This window comes from Hippocampus comes, unplaced genomic scaffold (assembly GCF_001891065.2).
Source record: "Hippocampus comes isolate QL1 unplaced genomic scaffold, H_comes_QL1_v1.1 scaffold343, whole genome shotgun sequence".
Taxonomy (NCBI): domain Eukaryota; kingdom Metazoa; phylum Chordata; class Actinopteri; order Syngnathiformes; family Syngnathidae; genus Hippocampus; species Hippocampus comes.
The window spans coordinates 200,954-222,979 of NW_017805280.1; the positions used below are offsets into that span (position 1 = coordinate 200,954).

General features: G+C 43.5%; 3 protein-coding genes across 3 annotated transcripts; 1 reads left to right on the forward strand and 2 right to left on the reverse strand.

Moving 5' to 3' along the window:
• Window positions 1-1,571: 1,571 nt before the first annotated feature.
• Window positions 1,572-5,340, forward strand: kdelr3 (KDEL endoplasmic reticulum protein retention receptor 3). The gene is made up of 5 exons (XM_019871020.1): window positions 1,572-1,956; window positions 2,710-2,810; window positions 3,395-3,553; window positions 3,635-3,887; window positions 4,994-5,340. The coding sequence occupies exons 1-5, from the start codon at window positions 1,866-1,868 to the stop codon at window positions 5,035-5,037; spliced, it is 648 nt and encodes a 215-aa protein (XP_019726579.1). The 5' UTR covers window positions 1,572-1,865; the 3' UTR covers window positions 5,038-5,340.
• Window positions 5,341-5,564: 224 nt separating this feature from the next.
• On the reverse strand, window positions 5,565-8,008 carry LOC109516456 (GTPase IMAP family member 7). The gene is made up of 2 exons (XM_019871019.1): window positions 7,785-8,008; window positions 5,565-7,002 (listed from the first exon to the last, which is right to left on the reverse strand). Exons 1-2 carry the CDS (start codon window positions 7,816-7,818, stop codon window positions 5,984-5,986), a joined length of 1,053 nt encoding a protein of 350 aa, XP_019726578.1. The 5' UTR covers window positions 7,819-8,008; the 3' UTR covers window positions 5,565-5,983.
• A 495-nt stretch (window positions 8,009-8,503) lies between these two features.
• Window positions 8,504-21,682, reverse strand: LOC109516460 (ankyrin repeat and fibronectin type-III domain-containing protein 1). The gene is made up of 19 exons (XM_019871026.1): window positions 21,535-21,682; window positions 18,170-18,516; window positions 17,694-17,988; window positions 16,981-17,181; window positions 16,218-16,331; window positions 15,776-15,873; window positions 15,376-15,466; window positions 14,437-14,544; window positions 14,194-14,293; window positions 13,895-14,024; window positions 12,813-12,932; window positions 12,514-12,620; window positions 12,158-12,272; window positions 11,142-11,308; window positions 10,808-10,985; window positions 10,478-10,640; window positions 10,103-10,269; window positions 9,776-9,980; window positions 8,504-9,558 (listed from the first exon to the last, which is right to left on the reverse strand). Exons 2-19 carry the CDS (start codon window positions 18,329-18,331, stop codon window positions 8,822-8,824), a joined length of 3,258 nt encoding a protein of 1,085 aa, XP_019726585.1. The 5' UTR covers window positions 18,332-18,516; window positions 21,535-21,682; the 3' UTR covers window positions 8,504-8,821.
• Window positions 21,683-22,026: the final 344 nt, after the last annotated feature.

The window sequence follows — 22,026 nt, forward strand, 5'->3', positions numbered from 1 at the left end:
TCGTCCACAATGGATGTCATGAGGGGCCACATGGGAGCACGACTATTTTCAACTGCACATCGTTCGTGGATTGGGGGATTGAAGTGTTTGATTACATATGGTCATTACGAGTGCATTCTCGCAGGCCGATCTCATAAACATGGATCACATACTGTAGTGAAGCAGACTGTCTGTTATGGTCTCCTGCAGTGAAGAATCAATTTGGCAATAAACTCTTGGTTTTAAAGATATCCACGCCAACTTCTTTGAAATCGAAATGGTTATACTGTATATTTAAATGAATATACTGTACATCTAGCAATTTAAATTGCAGATGCAGGGTAAATAAAGCATAAATAGCCTACAAACTCATTGTCTGAGTTCACCCACAATCCGTTCGTTGTCCCCTCTCCCATCAAGCGCCGATTGGAATCTTTTTTGCAACACCACCTCCTCTGAGTGGTGATGTGGTTGTAGCTCTGCCAATATGCCAAATGCAAAGAGGAGGAATACGGGGGTGGCGGGAGACGTGTAACCTGTAAATAGCTTCAACGGTGTGGTGAACACAAAACATAAATTTAGAGACACTGTCGAAGCTGGATCGAGACTTCCAGGAAATTGAAGGGAGTGTGCAAAGAAAGGGTGAACTTCAAAGAAGGGGCGACGGGGCTGAGCAAAATGGATTGATAGATGAATGGAAGCAAAATGTCTCTCAAGCAAATAACCCTGCTGAACCCCCATGACGATTGAATTCACAACCAAGACTTAGTCGTGAAATAAAATGAATACATCTAATATTTACCTGCCTATTTGGAAGAGAACATCGGGTCTGAGTGCTCAATGAGAACTTGATGGTGGGAGACCCATTGTGCAATGTGAACAATATGAGAAGGATGATAGCGAGACCTGACTCTCTGTATGTATAAATAGAAGTTAAGCAGGCCTGGGTGCCAGATTAGTTGCCAAAACCTTTAGCTCAGTCCTGGGGTCATTTATCCACTGTAGGCCTATGTCTTGCACGTTTGATTCCCCTGTCTGCATATTTGTCTTCATCATTTTTAATGGGTCCTTCACTAATGTAGAGCAAGAACATTCACAACTCTATCTATCTATTTATCTATCAATACCTACAATCTCGATTGCTGCACAATCCTGATTTTGAGTGTGTCAGATGTTTGTTTGTTTTTTTCCAACAGCATCATTCAGCCCAGTAACTTCAATCTGGCAATTCAGTTGCTCTGAAATGTTTTCTTTTTAGTAATAAAGAAGACATTTATTTGAAGTGCATACCGAAGGGATTAGATACCCCTATGTATTCAAACCAGGTTAACCTGGTTAATTCAAAAATGTACAGTTGGTAGCACTGCCCTCAAGTCCTCTGTTGGATGCATTCAATCGCCACTTCAAATGACGTGGACAAAGTTGAGGTTTACAGCAGAGAAATCAGTTCACATTCAGACAAAAGATTCTAACCATTTTATTCATGTACGGGTTCAGTCAGTTACGACAAACAACCGAAACACGATGTGTTAGGTGGACGCAATATACTTTTACTTTGGAAATCATCACCGGAAACGCTTTATTTGATGAATGTCACTTAACAAGGATTTCGCGTTCTGCTTTGTGAGCTGTCAGCCACGTCACCTGGTCTTGCAGAAACTTTACTTCCAGACAACTGGCTTGTGAGCTGATGCTAAGTGGTGCTTGTTTTGGTTTTGTTTACGATTCGGCACACATCGACGGTTACGTGAACAGCGATCAACGCTAGGCATCTTTTTGTAGCCTTTTTCATAAGCTCGCAACGCGAATTGCATTTACTTGTCGGCCCAGTGGCCACAGTTATTCAACTTAATCAAGGTGTACTGTAACTGAATAGGAAACACAAGATGAACGTGTTTCGCCTGGCTGGTGATCTGTCGCATCTATTGGCCATCATTATTCTCTTAATAAAAATATATAGATCCAGATCATGTGCAGGTAGGTTGGCGTTTTTTTTGTACGTTTGCGCTTTAGCATATCGTACAGCCTTGCAAAGTGGCATATTGATTTGACGCGAGGTCGTGTTTTTACAGTACATGTACGAATATCGCTGATATCATCCATAAGTTTTAACGGAGGAATTTGAATAATGTGTCTGTAGTAGTGGAAGCTACGTGGCAGTTAGCATGCTGTGATGTGCTTCCCCTCCCACTTTATTACATTGCTGTCTATGTATGCTGGGCTCACAATAATCTTTCGTCTGAAATGTGTCGATTAACCTAAAACGCAGGCGAACATGATTTGACCCTGTGAAGATGCGGTACATGATTCGACGGGGAGACGAAGGAAAGTCATGTCTTTCTTACACTCCATACAAAACTAAACTGTTACATAGCAAGCGGCAAGCTACTGATCGCCAACGAGTTGATTTATCCAAGAAGCAGGCTCCAGCAGAGATAAACTGGAAGCGTCACAAAAAGGCAAAGACGTAGACCTCATAATGAACAGAAAATTCCGCAAAAAGTACTGAATCGTGCGACAGTTGGACAAATATTCAATCATTACGAAAAAGGTCCCCTGTAAAGGTGACAGTATATTTCCGGTTCATTGTGAAATTTCACCTGAAAGCCCAATCAACATCCCTAACTTTTTGTGACTCGTGTTTGCAGCATGCCCACTAAATCCTACGAAACGCAACGTTTATTTTAGATTATAATATTGTAACCGCTCTCGTTGTTTTTGTGTTTGTAGGCATCTCTGGGAAGTCTCAGGTGCTGTTTGCGCTTGTCTTCACCACCAGATACCTTGACCTATTCACCATATTCATTTCTCCTTACAACACAGTCATGAAGGTAACTGGGCGACGATGCTTGTACTTGCAAGCAAGCGAGAGGATGTGTGGATGTGATGTGAACGCCGGCTGACCAGCGGTTACATACTATTTATGGCCGTCATTCCTTGTAATATCAGTCGATGATTATTGTGAGATTTATTAGCAGTAGCAGTATGCTCACGTCGATGATTATCATTAATAATACAATAACATAGCAAAGGTCATTCAAGCAAATTGGTTATTTCATAAGCGTGCACCAACTGGTAGTCATTTGCATGAATCAGTAGCCAAGAAGCAGCTCTCACTTTCAAAAAGGTTGGTGACCCCCGATTTAGGGTCTTCAATAAACTCAACGTTCATGTTTTTTGAATGTGAAAGCAAGCAGGAGAACCTAGATATTCTCCAGCTCAACCACAACCCCACTAAGGCCAGGTGTTGTATTAAAAAGGGGAAATTAATTTAAATAAAAAAATCTAATTAAAAATGAAAAAAAAAAAAAAAACATTGTGTTCCAGTTCCACAAGACGAGCAGCGGACGCATTTCAAGTCTTCCTAAGTGATCCTTTGATGTCATTTGTAATCAAAGTTCCACTCTGGCCTCAGGTGGTGTTTTTGGCGCTGTCCTACGCGACCGTGTACATGATCTACATGCGCCACAGGGGCACTTACGACTCTGAGAATGACTCGTTCCGTGTGGAGTTCCTGTTGGTACCAGTTATTGGCCTTTCCTTACTGGAGAACTACGCGTTCACGCCATTGGAGGTAAGCAAACGTTTGACTGTATGGTGTGAAGTTTTGTTTCAGTTCCGACTCCCAACTTTTGTGCTTCTTTCTTGAACCCAGGTCCTTTGGACCTTCTCGATCTTCTTGGAGTCTGTGGCCATCATGCCGCAGCTCTTCATGATCACCAAGACGGGCGAGGCAGAGTCCATCACCACCCACTACTTGTTCTTCCTTGGCCTGTACCGAGCCCTTTATATCGCCAACTGGTTGTGGCGCTACCACACAGAGAACTTCTTTGACCATATCGCCGTGGTGGCGGGCGTCGTCCAGACCATTTTCTACTGTGACTTCTTCTACCTTTATGTCACAAGAGGTGAGCCCAAACTACAAATGCATGACAGGTGCACTGTAAATTTGACATTGCTCCCTGAAGTATCATTCATATTAAACGGAAGATACTGGCCCCAAATCACGAATAAACACAAAGAAATGTTAAGCGTATCAACAAAATCACCATCGGAGTCATTATGAGCGCGTACGTGAGAATTGACTCAGAATTGACTCAAAATGGCGGCTTGTGCCCAGGTGTGGATCACCCAATTTGCTGAAACCCTTGCTTGTCTTTTCTTTGGCTACTCCGGTTTCCTCCCACATTCCAAAAACATTCATGGCAGGTTAATAGGGCACTTTATAAATTGTCCCGAGGCGCATATGTGACCGCGAAGGGTTGCTTGTCTATCTGTGCCCTGCGATTGACTGGCAACCAGTTGAGGGTGTACTGCCCCAAGGCGGTCGGGATGGGCTCGTGAGGGTAAGCCGTTCGGATAATAATGGATGAATTACCAACACCGAACCTCAGTTAGTTGGTGTGCGAAAAAAAAAAAATCAAAAAGGCGTGACGGCGCTCAGATTCGATCAGACTTAAAGCACGATGACGTTGCGCCCGGTCGTTGGACATGCAGCATACATTGGTATAGGAAACGGTAATTAGTACAGGCTCAACGAGTTTGCCGTCACAGAGCCCAAAGACAAAAGCAGACGGAGGAACAGCTCGCATTGCCGCTCGACATTACCGTGAACTACAGCACAGGAATTTGAGCAAATATTTCGGAAAAGTCACCCACTAAACATGCTTGACAATTCATCAATGGGCTTCCAGGTTTTTATATTTAAATTCCTTTTTACACATCTGGCACTTGAAAAAAGCGGCCAGCTCCGACTTTTAAAATATTGCCTGTATACACAGACCTTCAGACTTCCTCTTCAGTTCACCTTTGAAAGTTCCACATCTGAATGTTTGCCATCGAAAAATAAAACGAGGCTTGAAGTTCCTTGCACCTCCGAGTCAAGTGAAAGGTGCCGTTTTTTGAGTCAAAGTGACAATGTGTCAAGTTTGCCCAAAGCCTTACATGGTGAAGCAGGAGTGGAGAATTGTTCTTTTTTTTTTTTCCTCATCTTTGTTTTGTATTTTCTCTGCAGTGCTAAGGGGGAGAGGAAAAATGAGCTTGCCGATGCCCGTTTAGTCACCGGTCGGAGCGCACAGACCACCCCCTCGACTGTACGACTTTAACTCTGGGGACAGATGAGCTGACATTCCTTCGACCAAAACAAGTGCTTTACTCCGAATGTAATTCCTGCCTGGCTGGTACTTCTTTTCGGTCTTTGTATGTTGACGATGTATCGCATGTTTTTACATGCAGCCTACATTTGGGCACCTTTACCATCACTATATGAACACCATTTGCTTTCATAATTGATGTCGCAAAGACAAACGAATGCAGTTTCATGTACTATGAACCGATGAATTGTAGACCCCCCCCCCCCCCTAAATATTTGTCGGATCCATAGTCGATCTACAACCTCCATGAGTGCTTACACTTTGAAATGTTCTAAAATTTTCTGCATGGACACAAACAGAACTTTGTATGTAAAAGTGTACCCCGTGTACCACAAAGTGCCTTCTTTCATTTGGAATCATTAGACACTCCCTCTTTATTCATACGGTATCTTTCCCCCTTCGTGCCAAGGATGTGTCCTTGTCCTTGATGTGTTTTTTTTTTTTCTCTCATTTAATTTTTCTCAGGATGATGCGTTTCATCACAGGACTAAAAGGGGCTCACCATTTTTTGCATGAACAGAAGCCAAAAATGAAACATAAACGTGTAATATAAATAGAAATTCATTCCAATGTAAGCTATCATTTTAGCTGTAGTCAGGATTTTTTTTCTTTTTTTTTTAACTTTAAATGTGTTTTCCGCTCTAAATTAAATTGCACATTTATTATCATTGCCTTTTTTTCTTGATCAGTGCAAACACATTGGAAATGTGTGCTTTTTATGCGGTGCATGATATCAACGACACATGTAAGTGGATGTGACGGACTGACGCCTCGTGTGGCGTGTTGATCGTGTGAACTGATTTCGATATGCGTTTTAGTGGACTGCAGAGCCAGGCCTGGAATCCAGTCAGTCAGTGTAGGAATGTTTTACGGTGCTTGTAGAGCACCTTACTTCCTTCTCTCACAGCACCTCCCACCACTTTTGCAGCTGAACTGATGGAGAATGGCGAGGTGACCAGAGCCGCCGCCTTCTCCACCACTTTGACTTTCTTCAAAGCTTTGCCTTTGCCTTTATCCGTCTCAGTGAAACCAGCCCCTTCAGCTGCACCTGTTCCAATCGCAGTCAACAGCTCGCACCAGAAGAGCCTCTCTGCCCTCCGTCTGGCAGCCTCCTCCTCCCTCTGCCCCTTTTGCAGCTCTGGCTGTTGGCCCTCTGTTTCGTCATCCTCAACATGTAGCCACCTTTGTCGCTTTTCTTCCAGAATCCTCTCCTGGGTGTTCCTGATGGCATTCTCAGCCTCCTTGAACATGTGGTTGCTATAACAACCGCCTCCGTTGCTTTCCACAATCTTGTTGATCTTTGTCAGAAGTTGCTCCACTTGTTGGGAGCAGGGAGTCATATTCTTCTGCTGGCTATTGTCAAATACATGAAAGCTTCCATTGCAGCTGCTGACAAATGCAGACAGCTCATCATTCTGCTCCAGAAACTCTTCCACACGTTTTCCTTGCAGCTGGTCTCCCCATGTGAACAGCACCAGTATAAACCTGGTGGCTTCAGGTCCAAATGTTGCCTTGATCCACTGCAGGACATCGCTCTCCTCCTGGGTGAACCTGCCAAGTTGCAGGGTCACCAAGAATACGTGGGGTCCAAGAGTGGACAGGGCTACACACCGTCCCACTTCTCCTATAACCTCCTGAGTGGACAAGTGTGTGTGAAAGAAGCCTGGCGTGTCAATCACAGAGATGCACCTTCCGCCTGCTGTCCCAGTCTCCATCGTGCAACGTGTGGTGACAGAGCTGGGGGAGACGTCCACCCTGAAGGCCGGCCTGCCCAAGATGGTGTTGCCAGAGGAGCTCCTTCCCGATCCCGTCTTTCCTAGAAGAGCGAGCCGCAGCTCAACCTCCGACGTGGACTGTGATGCATCACGAGCTGCAGCAAAAACATGGTAAACTCTAATATACTGTAGAATATTTTCCGTGTTATCAATGGCCACCGATAGACTTGCATAATCCAAATTCTACCTTTCAAAATCTCTAACTAAACCTTAATGTTCATTGATACTGCAAAGTATTCCATTGGACAGGAATGAAAATGAACCCCCCGCCCCATCTCTTCATATTACACAGAGTGAGAGTGTAATTTGAGTTACATTGTACAGAGAATGAAGGCTGACAAGTGAACTACAAATAATATAATGGTATATTTTTACCCATATTAACATTTCAATTATTGTGTTGAACACATTAATAAACACTTTCAAATGCCCCAGTTGAAGCGTTTATTTGGGGATATGTTACAGTTAAATCTAACACTTGTCAACAGCATTTTTTTTAAATCAGAGATGGCTTTATGTGTCCCGGAACGTATTTTTGATGCTGATTCAAAAAACGTCTACTTTTTTATTCTAACAGATCAGGTTTTTGACATTTTCATTTTTTAGTTTGACGTACGGTTGATGTACGTATCAAAGCTTGCGTAATATGGATTTTAAAGTGCCATAATTGTATACTGTATCATCATTTTTACGGGCAACACTCCTGATAGAACAAATCTCGAGTGCAGGCGTCTAATGTGGCCGGTAGCACAAACTACAATATTTGGTCTATCATCGAATAACGAAACATTAAGATCAGGAGTCGTTTGGAGAGTATTGGGGGGCATTTCGTTGGCACAATGCTGCAATACGATCACGCAATTCGCAAGCGACATACCTCCAGATGACCAAGCATTTTCAGATGTTGACATCCTGACAGAGAAGATGCTCCGTCCCAGTCTGTAGAGGGGGGCTACCTAACAAACAGACTGGATTACTTTGTTCGAGTAGAATGGTATTTAAAAAGAACCTAATACGTCGTAATGATTTTCCTTCACTATGGTGCATTGCATTTAAGTTTGATTTCATGGCTGTAGTGGCTTATTATGGCCACACGGGGGCAATCAAACACTTTACATCAGTGGTTCGCCAACAGTTTTTTTTTTCCTCCCACACTTAAGTACCACCTCAAAATTATTTGGCTCTCCCACCACCAATGATCAACACGATAATGATCAACATTAAAATTCAGGCACGCAATAAGGTAGGGTTGACCAAAAACGATAGAGGTTTTATTCCTAAAATGCTAAAATTACTATTAATATCATCCACTGTCACGTCATCCACAGTTTCAACATTAATACACTTGATACCGAAGTAGAAAAAAAGTGTACTTAAATAACGATTCAATTAAACTGTATTGTACATAAATCAAATACAAATTGTGCCCAAATAAATGTTCATAAAGTTCTGAAAGTTCAAATGCACATATATTGTACTGAAGTCAAGAGCTGCACTTTGAGAATCAATGCTTTACACTTATTGATATGAGGAAAGATCAACTCAACCAACATTTTAAAATACAAGTAAGTACATGACACACTTTAGAAGACATAATACTTGTTTTTTTAATGTCATTTGACAGTTAAATGTTGCATCACCACATTTTAGGTGTCAAGAAAGAGAACTTTTGCATTCTGGATTTGTTCGGAGTTTTGATTTTAGTAGAATCATCAAAATGGGACAATCAGCGGAAAATATTTGTTGGGCAATCCAGAGAGCGCTCAAGGCAACAATACTATAAACTCCAGAACAGGTTTTCTGGACTAACACCGACCCATTATGAAACTACTCCGGTTAATATGTGCAGCTAGATCCAAAACGTTGCTGTGAGAAATCAGCTGACCTGCAGCTGCATAAATTATGAAAGTCTTTTTATCTGGAGGAACTGTTAAATGGTCTGTCCCATTCGGCCTGGTTCCTGACTGGAAAATGCAGTCCCCTACTGGGATCCTGCAGAGATATGTTACCTTCCGGGGCACTGTCTGTGTCACACACCGTGGTGTGTGAGCTGGGCACGTCTTGTTCAAATAGAATAGTATGGTGAGAGTTTGTGTCATTCACGCTGTTGCTTTTATTAGGACACAGGATTGTCTCAGTCCCACATATGGCTCCATCCATCAAGAGCGAGTTCCCCGACTCGAAACAGCTGCCCTTTTCAGCCATCCCCAGTCCAAAGCTTTGAATCATATCCATCACCGACGGCGCAGAGGGACTACTCGGGGTCTCCTCTTCAATAAGACTCAGTGTGGGCAAAATATCCACCAACTCAGCCATCTCCATTGGGCGGATGACCTCAGAAATGCTGGAGGGGAAAAGCTCCGTCTCACTGAAGGGCTCAGGTGCGTCCATCGCTGCAAAGCCTGCTTCCAAGGGTCCTACAGGAGCAGGCTCTAGTCCAGATTCAAATAAAGTGCTTGCACATCCCAATTCAGACTGGCCGATGCTTGTCATATCCACAATGGATTGGACACTGATGTCGACCGGGTAGCCTCCCTTTGCAACGCCTTCCATTAACACCAGTGCTGCCTCCTCGATGACAGCCAAATTTCCTGCTGGAGAGGACACTTCGGCCGTGACAACATTTGGTGGAGCCATGCTGACTAAAGTCTCTGAAACATATACACAGGAATTAGTATCGCCAAGTGCTATTATCTCAAAATGCTATACGACAACAATTTTTGATCACAAAACAATTAGCCACAGCGTTTTGACCACTGCACAAGCCCATTGCAAGGACTGTATCAAATATGCAGTCTTTACAAAGGTGGTAAAGCACATCTTTGGTTGACGCTTGAAGAGCGCAATACACATGTCCGCATTTTTTACCTGCGGTGGCCCTCTTTGACTGCAGCCGAAAGGGCCACGTCAGTCTGGCCATCAATCTTTCATTCTCTTCCTCAGGATCGGGGCATGGCGGCGGGTCTCCGCCCATGACCAACCCAAGAGGCACCGCTCCCACCCACTGCTTGGACCGAACGCACTGCAGGCAGTCCATAATCCATCGGGCATCTCGCCACACCGCATCCAGACGCTGATCGAGAAATGCAAGAAATGGTGAGGATTGTTTTGGTTGAAAATTCTTGGGGACAAACCCCCTTGCGATGCAACATCTCGTTTACGTGAGTATATTTGGCACAAAAAAAAAAAACTTGCATGGGACAGGTCGGTGACATGGTTGAGACGCTCACGTGCCACTTGCACTTCTCTGGTGTCCAGCGCCTCCCGCAGAGCCTGCTGAGCGAGGTGAGTGTCCAGATCCAGCCTCACCCAGGCCCGGCAGTACTGGGACGCAAAGTCCCGCTCATATGTCCAAAAGTGTACTGGTTACAAAGACAGTTGAAAGGAAATTCAAGTGACTGAAAAAGAGCAGCCTCAGTATGAATAATTTCCTCCATGAATGACGTTAATACAGTCAAGTACATTCCAACAAAGGCACTTTTGTTGTAACCCCGTTAGGCATTTTCTACTCGGTTTGAAAAACCACAAGAGAAATTTGGGATCCGTTTAGGTGTCTTTTTTTTAACTCACCCAGCTCAAAGATCTGCAGGGGCATAGTCAGGCCGATCTCTTTGGTTCCCAACAGAGGCCAGTAGCTGGAGCTAAAGTCTTCACTTGGAGGGAGAAGCAGCAGCATGGACACTTTGTCGCCTAACTGCAGCAGCTCTCTGGTGTATACGCCATACTGGTAGGCCTGTCATGGACACATCAGAGCCATCTTGTCCCTTAACCAGTTCATTGTACTTACTCTTGGCATGTGTAAACTGAGCGAGGCAGGACGGGGTTAAGTAAGTGGTCAAGTTGGACGGCTGCTTGGATGGATGCATCAAGTCAAGTGGCAAAAAGTCAATCTGCGTTTACCCTGTAGAGGGGGATGTTGAGCTTTGTCAGAAGATGTGAGACCGCTGCTCTCAGGGCCCTGATGAACTCCACCAGGCTGCTATTTTCCACCAAGTTGTCCTCCTTGCTGCCGAGTAGGTTCTGAACACCGTCACTGGTCGTTTCATAAACATTGCTCTGGAGCCACGCCCACTCTTCTCTATGACAACGCAGTTTGAAAAGACGAAAGAGTTAGCAAATAACGACTCACACAAACTCAGTGGCACTCTACGAACACATTATACATGTAATTATATAAGGTAGTAGGTGTCAATCAATTTAGTTCAAGTCACAATTGTAATTTAATGAGTGTCACCTGGTGACGTGGGCGTTGTGTCTGACCCTCGTGTGGCACAGCAAATTGGGCAGCCTTTGAGGCACCAGAACTCTGATTTGTTCCACTGAGCTCCATAGTTTCAGGATGCCGACATACAAACCCGATTTGGCCCCCTGAGTGCTGCGCCTGTGATAGTCCAGCTTCTCCTAGGAACAAAGTTCATAAATTGTTGGAGAGTTCAAGTGGTGCTTATTGCATGTAATGTTTGATTGCCTCACGTCGGTGGTAGACCGCTTTAGCTCATCTGTAAGCCAGCAGCCGGACGGGCACAGTTTCAGTCCCACTGTGAACCAAAGTGCTAGGTGTTGGAGAGATGCTAGTCTGCTTGTTGGCTATTGTTGAGTGTCCTTGAGCAAGGCACTGTTCCCATCCCCGAGCTCAAGAGGTGCAGCATTATGCGTTCACCACTTTCATTCTGAGGGCCTTTTTTCATAGGCAAGAGCTTGGTGTAAAATGTGTTACATCTTCATTTTCATGCCAGAGCAAGTTTAATTTAGACCAAGGGCATTTTCTATTACACGCCCCCGGCCGGCCTGACAAGTTGGTGACAGAAAATAGACTAGACTTGAGACCAAGTGAAACCAGGTCTAAGTTGTGGTGCAGGCGGTGGGACGTGATTTTGGTGGGTTTGATCCAGGCGCAGGCAGATAGATTCTGTATTTCATTCATAAATATGACCACAGCATAGACGTGTTCGTGCGCTGGGGCCATGAGGTGGATTGTTTAATTAATTTTTTATTTTTATTTTTTAATGAAAAATCCTTCAATTTGGTCTCGCAAATTATTTCGTGACCGAAAGACATTGCTCAACTCTACAAGTCAGAATATTTATGTACACCTGCAAAATGGGATCAAATGAAAATGCTGTCTTTTTTGGATGGGGGGGGGGTTCTTTTTCTCCCTAGGATATTCTAAGTGTAAATACCTACAGTATATCTATTGATAGCCTCTCTCCCCCCCCCTTTCCTTTTCTTTTCAAGCCAAATATGGCTCACCCTTAGGTGTTCATAGAGCATATCCATAGCAGTGGGTTCAGGCAGTAGAGGAGCTCTGCTCCGATTCTTCTCCAGGCGAGTCAGAGGCATCCATTGCAGTGGAGGCTCAGGATGGCTTGAATCAGAGAAAACAAAAAGCATCAATGTATGAAATATATCCACACTCTGATGAGTGTAACTGAGTCATAGATATGACAATAACATTTAAATTTAATTTTTGTGGAACGCAAACTATAGTTGAGTAGATTTTGGTCCTGACAAAAAAAAAACTATAGGCAAGTGGCAATGTTTCAAAGAGTAGTTTCAACATTTTGCTGACCAAGTATTGTGGTTGTCTGGTTGGAGTCAGCACTCACCTGGTAGCATTTGGGAACTCCTTTAATGTCACAAGTAAAATGTTGCCCTGTCGGTCTTTGAGCGGTTCGTAGTACACTTGGCCAAGGTCTTTTGTCCCCAGTGAAGACTGGCAGCAAAGCAAAGCAAAGAGGAGGATGAATATATTGTATGTTAGTATTGGGGATTCATTCAACAAACAAAAAAGGGATTTGGAATAGCGTCGGGTAGAAAAGTGAGAAGCTAATTAAAGATATGCCCATAAGCAATTGACCTATTTTAATTCTTCTTCTTATACAGCATTAGTAATTAAAGTTCCTACCTGCAGCTGGGAGACGGCTTTTAAAATATTGTGCCTATTCTGTAGGAGGGATGAGGAAGATGAATGAGCAGAGGAGAGTTCTTGCTGGAGCCAAGGCACTTGCTCCCATGCGCAGGACAACTGCAGGAAATAGACGGCATTCCAGTCTAAATTGCACTTTGGTGCACACCGTTAAATAACCTCCATATGCGGAATAATTGATAAGAACGAATAACTGTGTAACAACTGCATTCCACTATGGCACTGTGCACTGACAAGCCGCAACATTATGACTACTTGCACCATTTAAATGAGATTTAATACAACAGCTGCCTAAAAAAAAATTGCATTTACAAGAATAATGATCAGTTTTGCATGACAACGAGGCGTTATTTTAAGAGAACGTCTATTGTCGTGGTTGTGATTTGCATTGGTTGATTACTTGATGTAACGGCAGCGCTCACTTTAACGCAGAGGTCTGACGCCAGTGCACTTTCAAAACAAAAATAAACACGTTCAAATGATTTCCTGTCTTAAAGTGCAATCCAAGATGAACATTTTTACATGCTTCAAGGCGAGACCTTTGTGAGTTGGTTTCTTTCTTTGAGTGGTCAGAATGTTATTACAAAACTCACACGGCCAGTTCCCATAGAGCTTGTGAGTTGGGCGGTAAAAAGGAACATAAAAATGTGGCTACAGGAGTTTTCCATCTCCTAACATCAGGTCATATTCCATAGCTTGTGCCCTGCTACCATATGGATAACAAACATCAATATAATTGACTGTTTTTAGTCCAAAAAAAGATGTAGGTCCATTCGGTCACGAGCACAAATATAGCGTATAGTGTGCAGTATATCGATGCGTATTAAACACTGATGTAGTCAGAAATTATGGAGACTGTGTATTTTTCTTTCAGGCAGTAGCTGCGAATGTGTTATATTGATATTTTTAGTCACCTTGGTAGAGGAAGGACCTTGAGTGTCTCGTTATGCTTTCAAAGGTTGACTGCTTTATATGGCTCTTGCATTAGATCTCAAATTGTGTACGTGGCCATAATACCGTGGGTGCTTATATGTTCACCCACGTGTTCCTCAGAAGCTCACCTTGGCAAACCAAACAAAGTTGTGAGTGAGAGTGGTTGAGCAGCACGGGATCTCCACCAGTGGGAGTTGATCTTCCGCTGTCACCAGGATGTTTTCCTTGTGGTAGAACACGGTTGCCAAGTACACGCCCCTAATATATGAGAGAGGGAGAGAGATAATAATAATAATAATAATAATAATATCCCCCCCTCCCCCCTTTATCGTCACTCAAAAAAAATTCCTGGAGCCGTCCCCGAACATGATGAATCTACAACCGCCAGCAAGGTAGACTGAGACAGGCAAGCGAGATGGAGGATTACCTCTGTAAGAGACGAACAAACTTGGTAGCAGATTGGAACAGTTGTTTGATGCCCCGAGCCATGGACAGGCGCATGCTGGGGCTGGAGGCTTTTGGAATCTCTGTTAAATAGCAGAGATCGAATGACTGGCATGAGTCACTATTTTCCGTTTGATAGACTTGTGCACTCACGGAGAGCCTTTGACTATGACTAAAAGATGAAGAGGCGGATCCCAATTGTACCAGCAAAGATGTGTTGGGTTACCTTTGTAGTAACCTCTGTTATGAGGCTCTCCAGCATCCTCCAGAAGCTTCCTCACGAGGGCTTCATGGTTTCTGTCTTGGGACTTGACACCACTGCACTCTTTCCAACCTGTGAAGGAACAAAAGGCGCTATGCAATGATGGAAACTCCTTCACTTCGCCAAGCCCTTGCTTGCAGTGAAATCTCAAGGCCTTGGCTTTTGATTGACGACCCTCACCGCAACTGTGAACGTAATAGTGATGTTTCGCGCTGAAACCTTGAAATGAAAATTCAGAACCGAGCGTTATAATCGACAGTCAACATAAAAAAAAGTGTAGATACGATCTTTTCAATAGGGTAAAAATAATAATGCACGCCCTTTTCGTATATTTGTTTTTTGGCCGTGTGTAGGATTAAGCAATCACATTTAAACTCGTGTATAATCGAGAGTAAGCTCACACCTCCTACCATTTAAAGTGCTCCTAATGAACCCCAAATAAATATTACATCGCCTGGTGGGCTTTTCCTGGCAATTTTTTTTTCACTTTCTAGCAGACGCCTGAAGATTTTGTGCAAATCATGACGGCCGTTTTGAACTTTTCACAATTTCATCCATCTCGTCTGAACACGCTTGTCAAGAATCATCATTTATTTTTGCTGTATTGGGATTTCGTTGGATAATTTTAGCCAGAACTGTGTCATAATCATTGTCTAGCATCATTTCTCAGCACGAGGGGGACGTGACTGCCAGCAATGAATGTTAATTCAACCTCCCAGCAGCCGCGACACAAAGCCCACAGTCACAGGGACATCTTTTAAGCCTCCACCTTTTAATAATTCAGTAATCTACCCGCAATGAGTTGATTACCACTGTCACATCAAGGCGGGTGTCACCGTACAGCGAGAGCAGAAAAAGAACATGAGCCTTTCAAAAATGTTGATCCAGGTTGAACATACTTACTGGAGGGAGCAGCACTGACGGGAGTAGAACACTGAGGCGGGCCCCAGCCTTTCACATTGTAGGCACTCGCCCTGACAAAGTAATCCACTCCCTGCATATGAAGAGGCTAAATGATTACACCGCACGAACCGGACGAAGGGTCACTTTCAAGATAATGAAATCATTTTCATTGTCATTTCATTTTGCTTAAGTGGGACAGTTGGGTGAGATAAAGTCTTTGTTTGATGTGATTTCATCACATCTAAAAGGAGTTTAACGCCGCGGATGATGATAAGGGATAAATGCAATCTGTTCTGGGGTCCAGCCCGCTGCGTGGGAATTACACAACACTCCAGCAATAAGTGAAATCCACGAGATAGGTTGGGGAGGGGGGAGCGTGTGTGGTTGCTTGATGTCTTACAGCGATGAGTCCCCGGATACTGCAGGAGGGATTCTTGGTCTCAGTAACTTGGGCTGAGCCAAGGATGCGCTTGAAGCTCTCCGAGGTGCTCCATTCCACTGTCAAGCCAAAACAATCTCACTGACAATTTATTCTCTTTGTCCTGTACAGGGATCAAACTTGAAGTTTCAGTGCCTCGGGTAAGGAGACCGTACTATTGGCCGTGATATTTGTGCAGTTGGAACAACGCTAAAAAAAAAGTATTCGCTCTCCGTTCCCTATCCCGCTGTAGTCTGAAAACATTTCAATTCATTCTGTGACCAAAACATTCAACGACCGTTCATTCCCATGGAAGGTTTCCAACTTGATAACATCCCAGAATGTTCCTAACCGCCCATCGACGATTCAACAACGTATCATTCTGTAAAATATTCCCGGTAAAATGTCTTCCTTGACTACTTACCCTTGTAGCAGGTGATGAGCCCCATGCGGTCACCTTCGAGCTCTTTGATTGCCACAAACAGAGAAGATGTGCTGGTCACCACAATGGATACTTGACAGGGAGGACCTGGGAGTTCTGGATCAAACATTTCAAACATACACAAGACAAAATTAGCCGTATTAAAATGCTGCAAAAAAATGTAGAGACTTGTCGCATTTCTCATTAAAACTGGAAAATGGAGTTCTCGTTAAACTGTGTGCCCAATTGCGCAAATGCCTACCCAACAAAATAAGTGGTATGGCTCAAGATTGAAAAAAGCCCAGTGAGGGCTCTATTTTTGCATGCGGTGCATATGCGCTCGGGTGTGAGAACTAGCGCATCTCTGCTATATAGACTGTTAGGGAATTTGGCGGGCCGCTGCACCTGGGTGTTCCGGCCGACCAGCGAGGAGCGAAAGCTTCATTTGACTGCCACTTAACAGTTGAGCCGGACACTTTTACTCTGGCTGTAACACCATGGCCGCCCGCAAAACTGTCAGGTAATTGCTTGTGAAAGGAAAGCAATAAGAGTCGAGGCAAGGAAACGGCCTCAAGGATAAAAACAAAGACTTCTGTCATTTTTAGACCGACGGTGAATAGGAGTTGCAAATCAGAAGGATGTATTTCTGACAACTGAAATACAATTGAAAAAGAAAAATGATAGGGACCTGAAAGCGTTCGCGTCTCGGACCCTATTAATAAAAATACATGCGATGCCGAACGTCCGCAGCAGACCGCTGACTGACCTGTGTGGTGGAAATTCTCCTTCATCCGGCAGTAAAGTTGCAGCCTGAGGCTCCAGAGTCTGATTTGTCTGTGGACATCAGCCTGTGCATGAGAGCCGGCCCCGGCCTTCTTCAGTAACTCCTGCTTCTTCTCATCCACCCTTTCTTTCGCCAACGTCACGAGATCATCAAGCTTAATTGCCCATTCTTCTGGTCTGCATACTAGCAGTCATACAATACGAAAAGAAAAACCAAGGCTTCATTTTCAATATTCTTTGTATGAACGCATTGAATTGTACCTATCAGCGAAGCTTACCAAGGGAAATCAGGTGCAGGGATAGAAATTTTAACTGCGGGGACCAAGCCGTCAGCAAATGATTTCGAGGCAATGAGTTATTTTTGTGTCACTTACTTATCTAAGAGCCTGTTGGCCAAGGTTTTGCACTCAAAAACAATTGGAGAATTCTTCTTTGAAATCAAAGAGCGAAAAAAAAATGCGGTCAGGTTGATTAGGTTTTGATGATTGCATGTCGGTCAACTTCATCTCCCTCCAGTCTAGCCTTGCTCTGCCCTTGCTTCTTCTATCTGTCTTCGTTTACAGCCCTTTTGTTGGTTTTTAATTTGGGTTTAGCTTTAATTGTGCAAGTGGTCACTAGGTTGTTGGTTTATTCCCTGTTAAGCAATTATATTGCTGCTTCTAAACACGGCACGACTGTTTCCAACCATGTACTTACAAATCGGGTTGTGCCTCGCTCCAGCTTTGACTAGCACATGAAGCAGGGGTGAATTGTGGGTGAGGGCAGCCACATCCAGGGGGACGAGACCCTGTTCGCTCACTCTGTTCACCCCCCTCTCCCGGTCTTTCACCCAGTCTCTCTCTTTCTTTTCTCCTCTCTCCCACAGGGTTCCTCCTCCACCTCCTCCTCCTCCTCCTCCACCTCCTCCTTTACAGTTATTGTGGATTCGGGACAGCAGACTTTGTACAGCCAACGTGTCTTCATTCTCCACCGCATCCCACAAGGTCTGGTACTAATGGGGTAGCAAGAAGATGCTGTGAGTAGGCGGTTGGCATCGCCATAGCATACAATGATCACCCCTTAAAATAAGTATCTTACAGCATCTGCAGATTTGGGGTAGCAAAAGATGCTGTGAGTAGGCGGTTGGCATCGCCATAACATACAATGATCGCCCCTTAAAATAAGTATCTTACAGCATCTGCAGATTTTCCAAGGTGCTTGGGTGTGTCTGCTTCCCCGCCGACAGATGACTCTCCTCCCCTTAGCTTGACTGATAGGTTTCTATAGAGCCGCTTGGGTGAGACGGGACCCAAAGAGCGCCGGCGATGCGGCGGGTTCCTCGGGGAGACAGACATGACAAAGCAGGAGGAGAGAGGAGACTAAGCAGAAAGGGAAGTGGGAGACAGAAATGGCAAGACTGAAGATGGTGGTATGAAAGCTATTTTTTTTAGTTCATAATTAAGCATTGTTAGAACCCCCAACCACAGAGAACCGAAGGGGGAGACAGGATGAAGAAGTGAGCACAAGCGAGAAAAAGAATCTTGGAGAGAATTTTAAAAATGCCAGGAAAGATACACATCAAGTGCATAAAGGGGTGCGAAAAAAAAGAGGAGAATACAAATAAGAATATCGAGTCAGCCTTGGACAGATTCGTCAATTAACAAATAATTTTAAAACAACTTAGAGAGTGAGTAGGCACGCTACATGTGTGAATGGATAAACTTTTTTTTTTAATGTTGAGACTGTGCTAATTGCCACGCTTAACCCCAGTTACAGCTACAGTCTATTTTTTTCAGGTTCATGTACTTGGGCTTCCCACATTATGAAAATAAGAATCGTAATTCATCACTATAAGGGCAGTCCTAACTACCAACGTCCTTAAACATCCCCATTTCAACTCTCCCTCCTCTGCGCATCTCATCTCAACTCAACTTTATTCATCGGGTGTTGTCGGGTGCTTTGCCGCATACAAAGTGCTCTCGATGGAGTAAATATTCGTCATACAATAACAAAGACAGTTCAAACAATAAATTGAGAACATTAAAAAAAACGGAAACATCACAAAACACTAGAACAGTACTGAGTCCAAAACCCGAAGAATAAAAATGTGTTTTATGATGCGTTTTAAAAATGGACAGCAAGGGGGGGTTTGTCGAAAATTTTGCACAGGAGCGGGAGAATGAAATTTCCCAAATTAAGTGCGTTACAGTAATCCAGCCCACATGTAACAAAGGCATGGATTACTTTTTGTAATTGCTATTGAGAAAGGAGAAACTTTTTCCTAGCTAGCGCCCTACAATGAAAAATGATGGATCGAACAGCAGCACCAGTTTGCCATGCCAATTTAAAACCCAAGTTTGAGACGGTCCGCTTGAGAGAAGGCGCCAGGGGCCCAAGGCAGCGGGGTGGCATGTACAACGTTCCAAGGGCCACTGGGACCAAACAACATATTCAAGTAATCCAGTGCCAGGCAGCACTCAATTTCCTCCAGACAAGACAAAATTGGCCTGAGAAAGCATCATTTTGCTCAACGGCACATCGATCAGACTGTCATCCGCAGCACAGCAGCTCTGCACATAGCATAGCTCCTCTGCGCTAATCCATCTCACTCTGGCCTCTCGAGCTTTGTTTTCAAACCCTTCTGTCTGTGTCGTCCATCTGACGAGATCATTCCTGACACTGTCCATACCCCTCACTCCCAAAGACAGTCTTTGTATTTTTAAGGCTGCTCTCACTACTGTCCTATAAAGCTTTTCTTTCATTTTAGCTGGTGCACTTCACAGACCGCTTTTCTGCCTGTGCTCCGTTCTTCACCTCTTTTCCACACCCGTCATTAATTCGAACAGTTGATCCCAGGTACTTGAATTCCCGCACCTTCTCCACCTCTTCTTCACTTGACCTTTCAACCTCACCATTCCACTCGCCTCCCTTTCATTTAACACACATTTCGGTACTCCGATTGGCTGTGATCTTTGTTCCTCATATTTCCAGCCAATAATGCATTCTCTTTGTTACCGTCTGAACTTTCCTTTTCTTTCCTTTCTCAACCTAACAGCATTGTCTGTTTTCTATGTTACTTTTCAAATTTTAATTTGGAGTGATTGTCACGTTCCGCAATTGAGACTGGAAAATCGCCGTTTTGTCACTATTTCCCGAAATTAGTCTTAGTGTGTCTTAGTCTTAGTCCGCTGTCCTCGTGTCAACTCAATACATCGGTGTGCAATCCGAGGAGCAAATAGGAAGGTTTTTACCCCCACGATGCCAATTCTGTCAGGGATACATAACAGACAGTACCTGCGCCTGCCAAGATGTGGGCATGTGACAGCAAAGGGTGATAATAACAACCACTGTTATTGGTATAATTATCAGAGTTTGTTTATTATGCCTTACATCAGCTTTAAAGTGCTGACGGGGCAAGTGGGAGAAGGCGATTAGCTTTGAGGCATTACAGATAAGTGAAGGCAAATCATTTGGGAAAAGAAAAGGCTGTACGCAAATTATGCTTCGGAGTGTAGCGCTGACATTAATTGTGTATTAATGCATACTTGGAAAGTAGCAGCAATGACTCATGACAAATACACATCATAAGGTCTTTGTGGTTTTGCATTTGAAATTCTGTCGCATCTCAGCGGCTGGTGACAGGCTGTGTATTTTTTTTTCCGTCTCAGTTGGGGCGCGTACGTGTTGCATAGACTGTCAAAACTGCAATACGGAGGTTGAGCTCAGAAATGTTTGACTTTTGTTTTCATCTTTAGAATCCCACACCAATATATATGCATTATTTTATGTAGCTTTCTGTGGGAATGTAAACTTCAATGAATGAATGAAAAATGAGGACGTTAATGACATAAAACTTTCACCTAAATGTAATGAGAAGCGAAATTACCTCACGATCAAACACACGCCAAGTTTGCAAACAAATACAGTGCAGCTCAGCTTTTGTCACGGGCCAGATCGTTGTGATGGTTTTCTTCAGCTCGATGCTTTTTGTTTTGCTCTTGTATCCAAAAATTTTCATGCAGTGTAAACAGCACAATTCCAATTTTTGTCAAATATTTTCGTAAATGAAGACAAACGAATAATGTCTGACAGTTCTAAAAAGAAGAGATGTAACCTGCTGATGTTTCATATTGAATGTCATTTGCTCTGCTCCTGTTTACACAAAACACAAGTAGTATGTTTTGCATTGTGTTTCTTGACTGGTCCGTATGTGAAACCAAGCAATGAATCAAAATCAAGGCAAGTAAGTCCCAAAGTGTGACTGTTGGCATATCGTGAGACCTGCAGCAATTACATTCATGTGGTTTCACCACCACTTCAAAAGTAAGATTATCAGAAATATGGTTCTCTTGAACTACCGGTATAACGGAATTCCTATGACAGTTGTTGAGTTGAAATTAAGTGTTTGCAACTAGAATACAAGATAAAAATTATCATTAGACGAGCATCACCTCCAGTTTAATCTAAACGGGACAGTTAGCAATGAAATAAATAAAAGGAACAAAATTAAAAGGTAAGAAGTCGAAATCAAATTTGCACAAGATTTTGTCATGCTTACCTTCACATCTTTTGGATTCCAAATTGTTGCTTCAATCTGATACTTTTTGAGAAATAACCATCTTTTGATCAGATATAATCCATTGATGTGAACACAGAACTCTCTGTGGCTGAGATGCACCACAATGCATCTCGGTGGTCAGAGCACACCCCTATACCCTCCTCCTGGATGGGCTGGCTGGCCCTCCTCCGGCTCAAGTAATGTCAGCTGCAAGAAGTACTGTGTCAAACTTGTGTAAGATTATGTAATTATTGTTTTATTCATAGATTTATCAGATCCATATGAATAATTATTCTTAAAAACACATTTCTAAGATTAAAGTGAGTTAAACGATGATACAAACGTCGGTGGAAACACTGCATCAAATAACGTGCAGAATGATTACGTGACAAAATGTATACTTGAGGTGACTGGAACGAGATGAAAGGCTGTCTGGTGTTGCACAACAGGAAGTGGCTGACATTAAGCACGGTGACACAAGAGTAAAGCCAA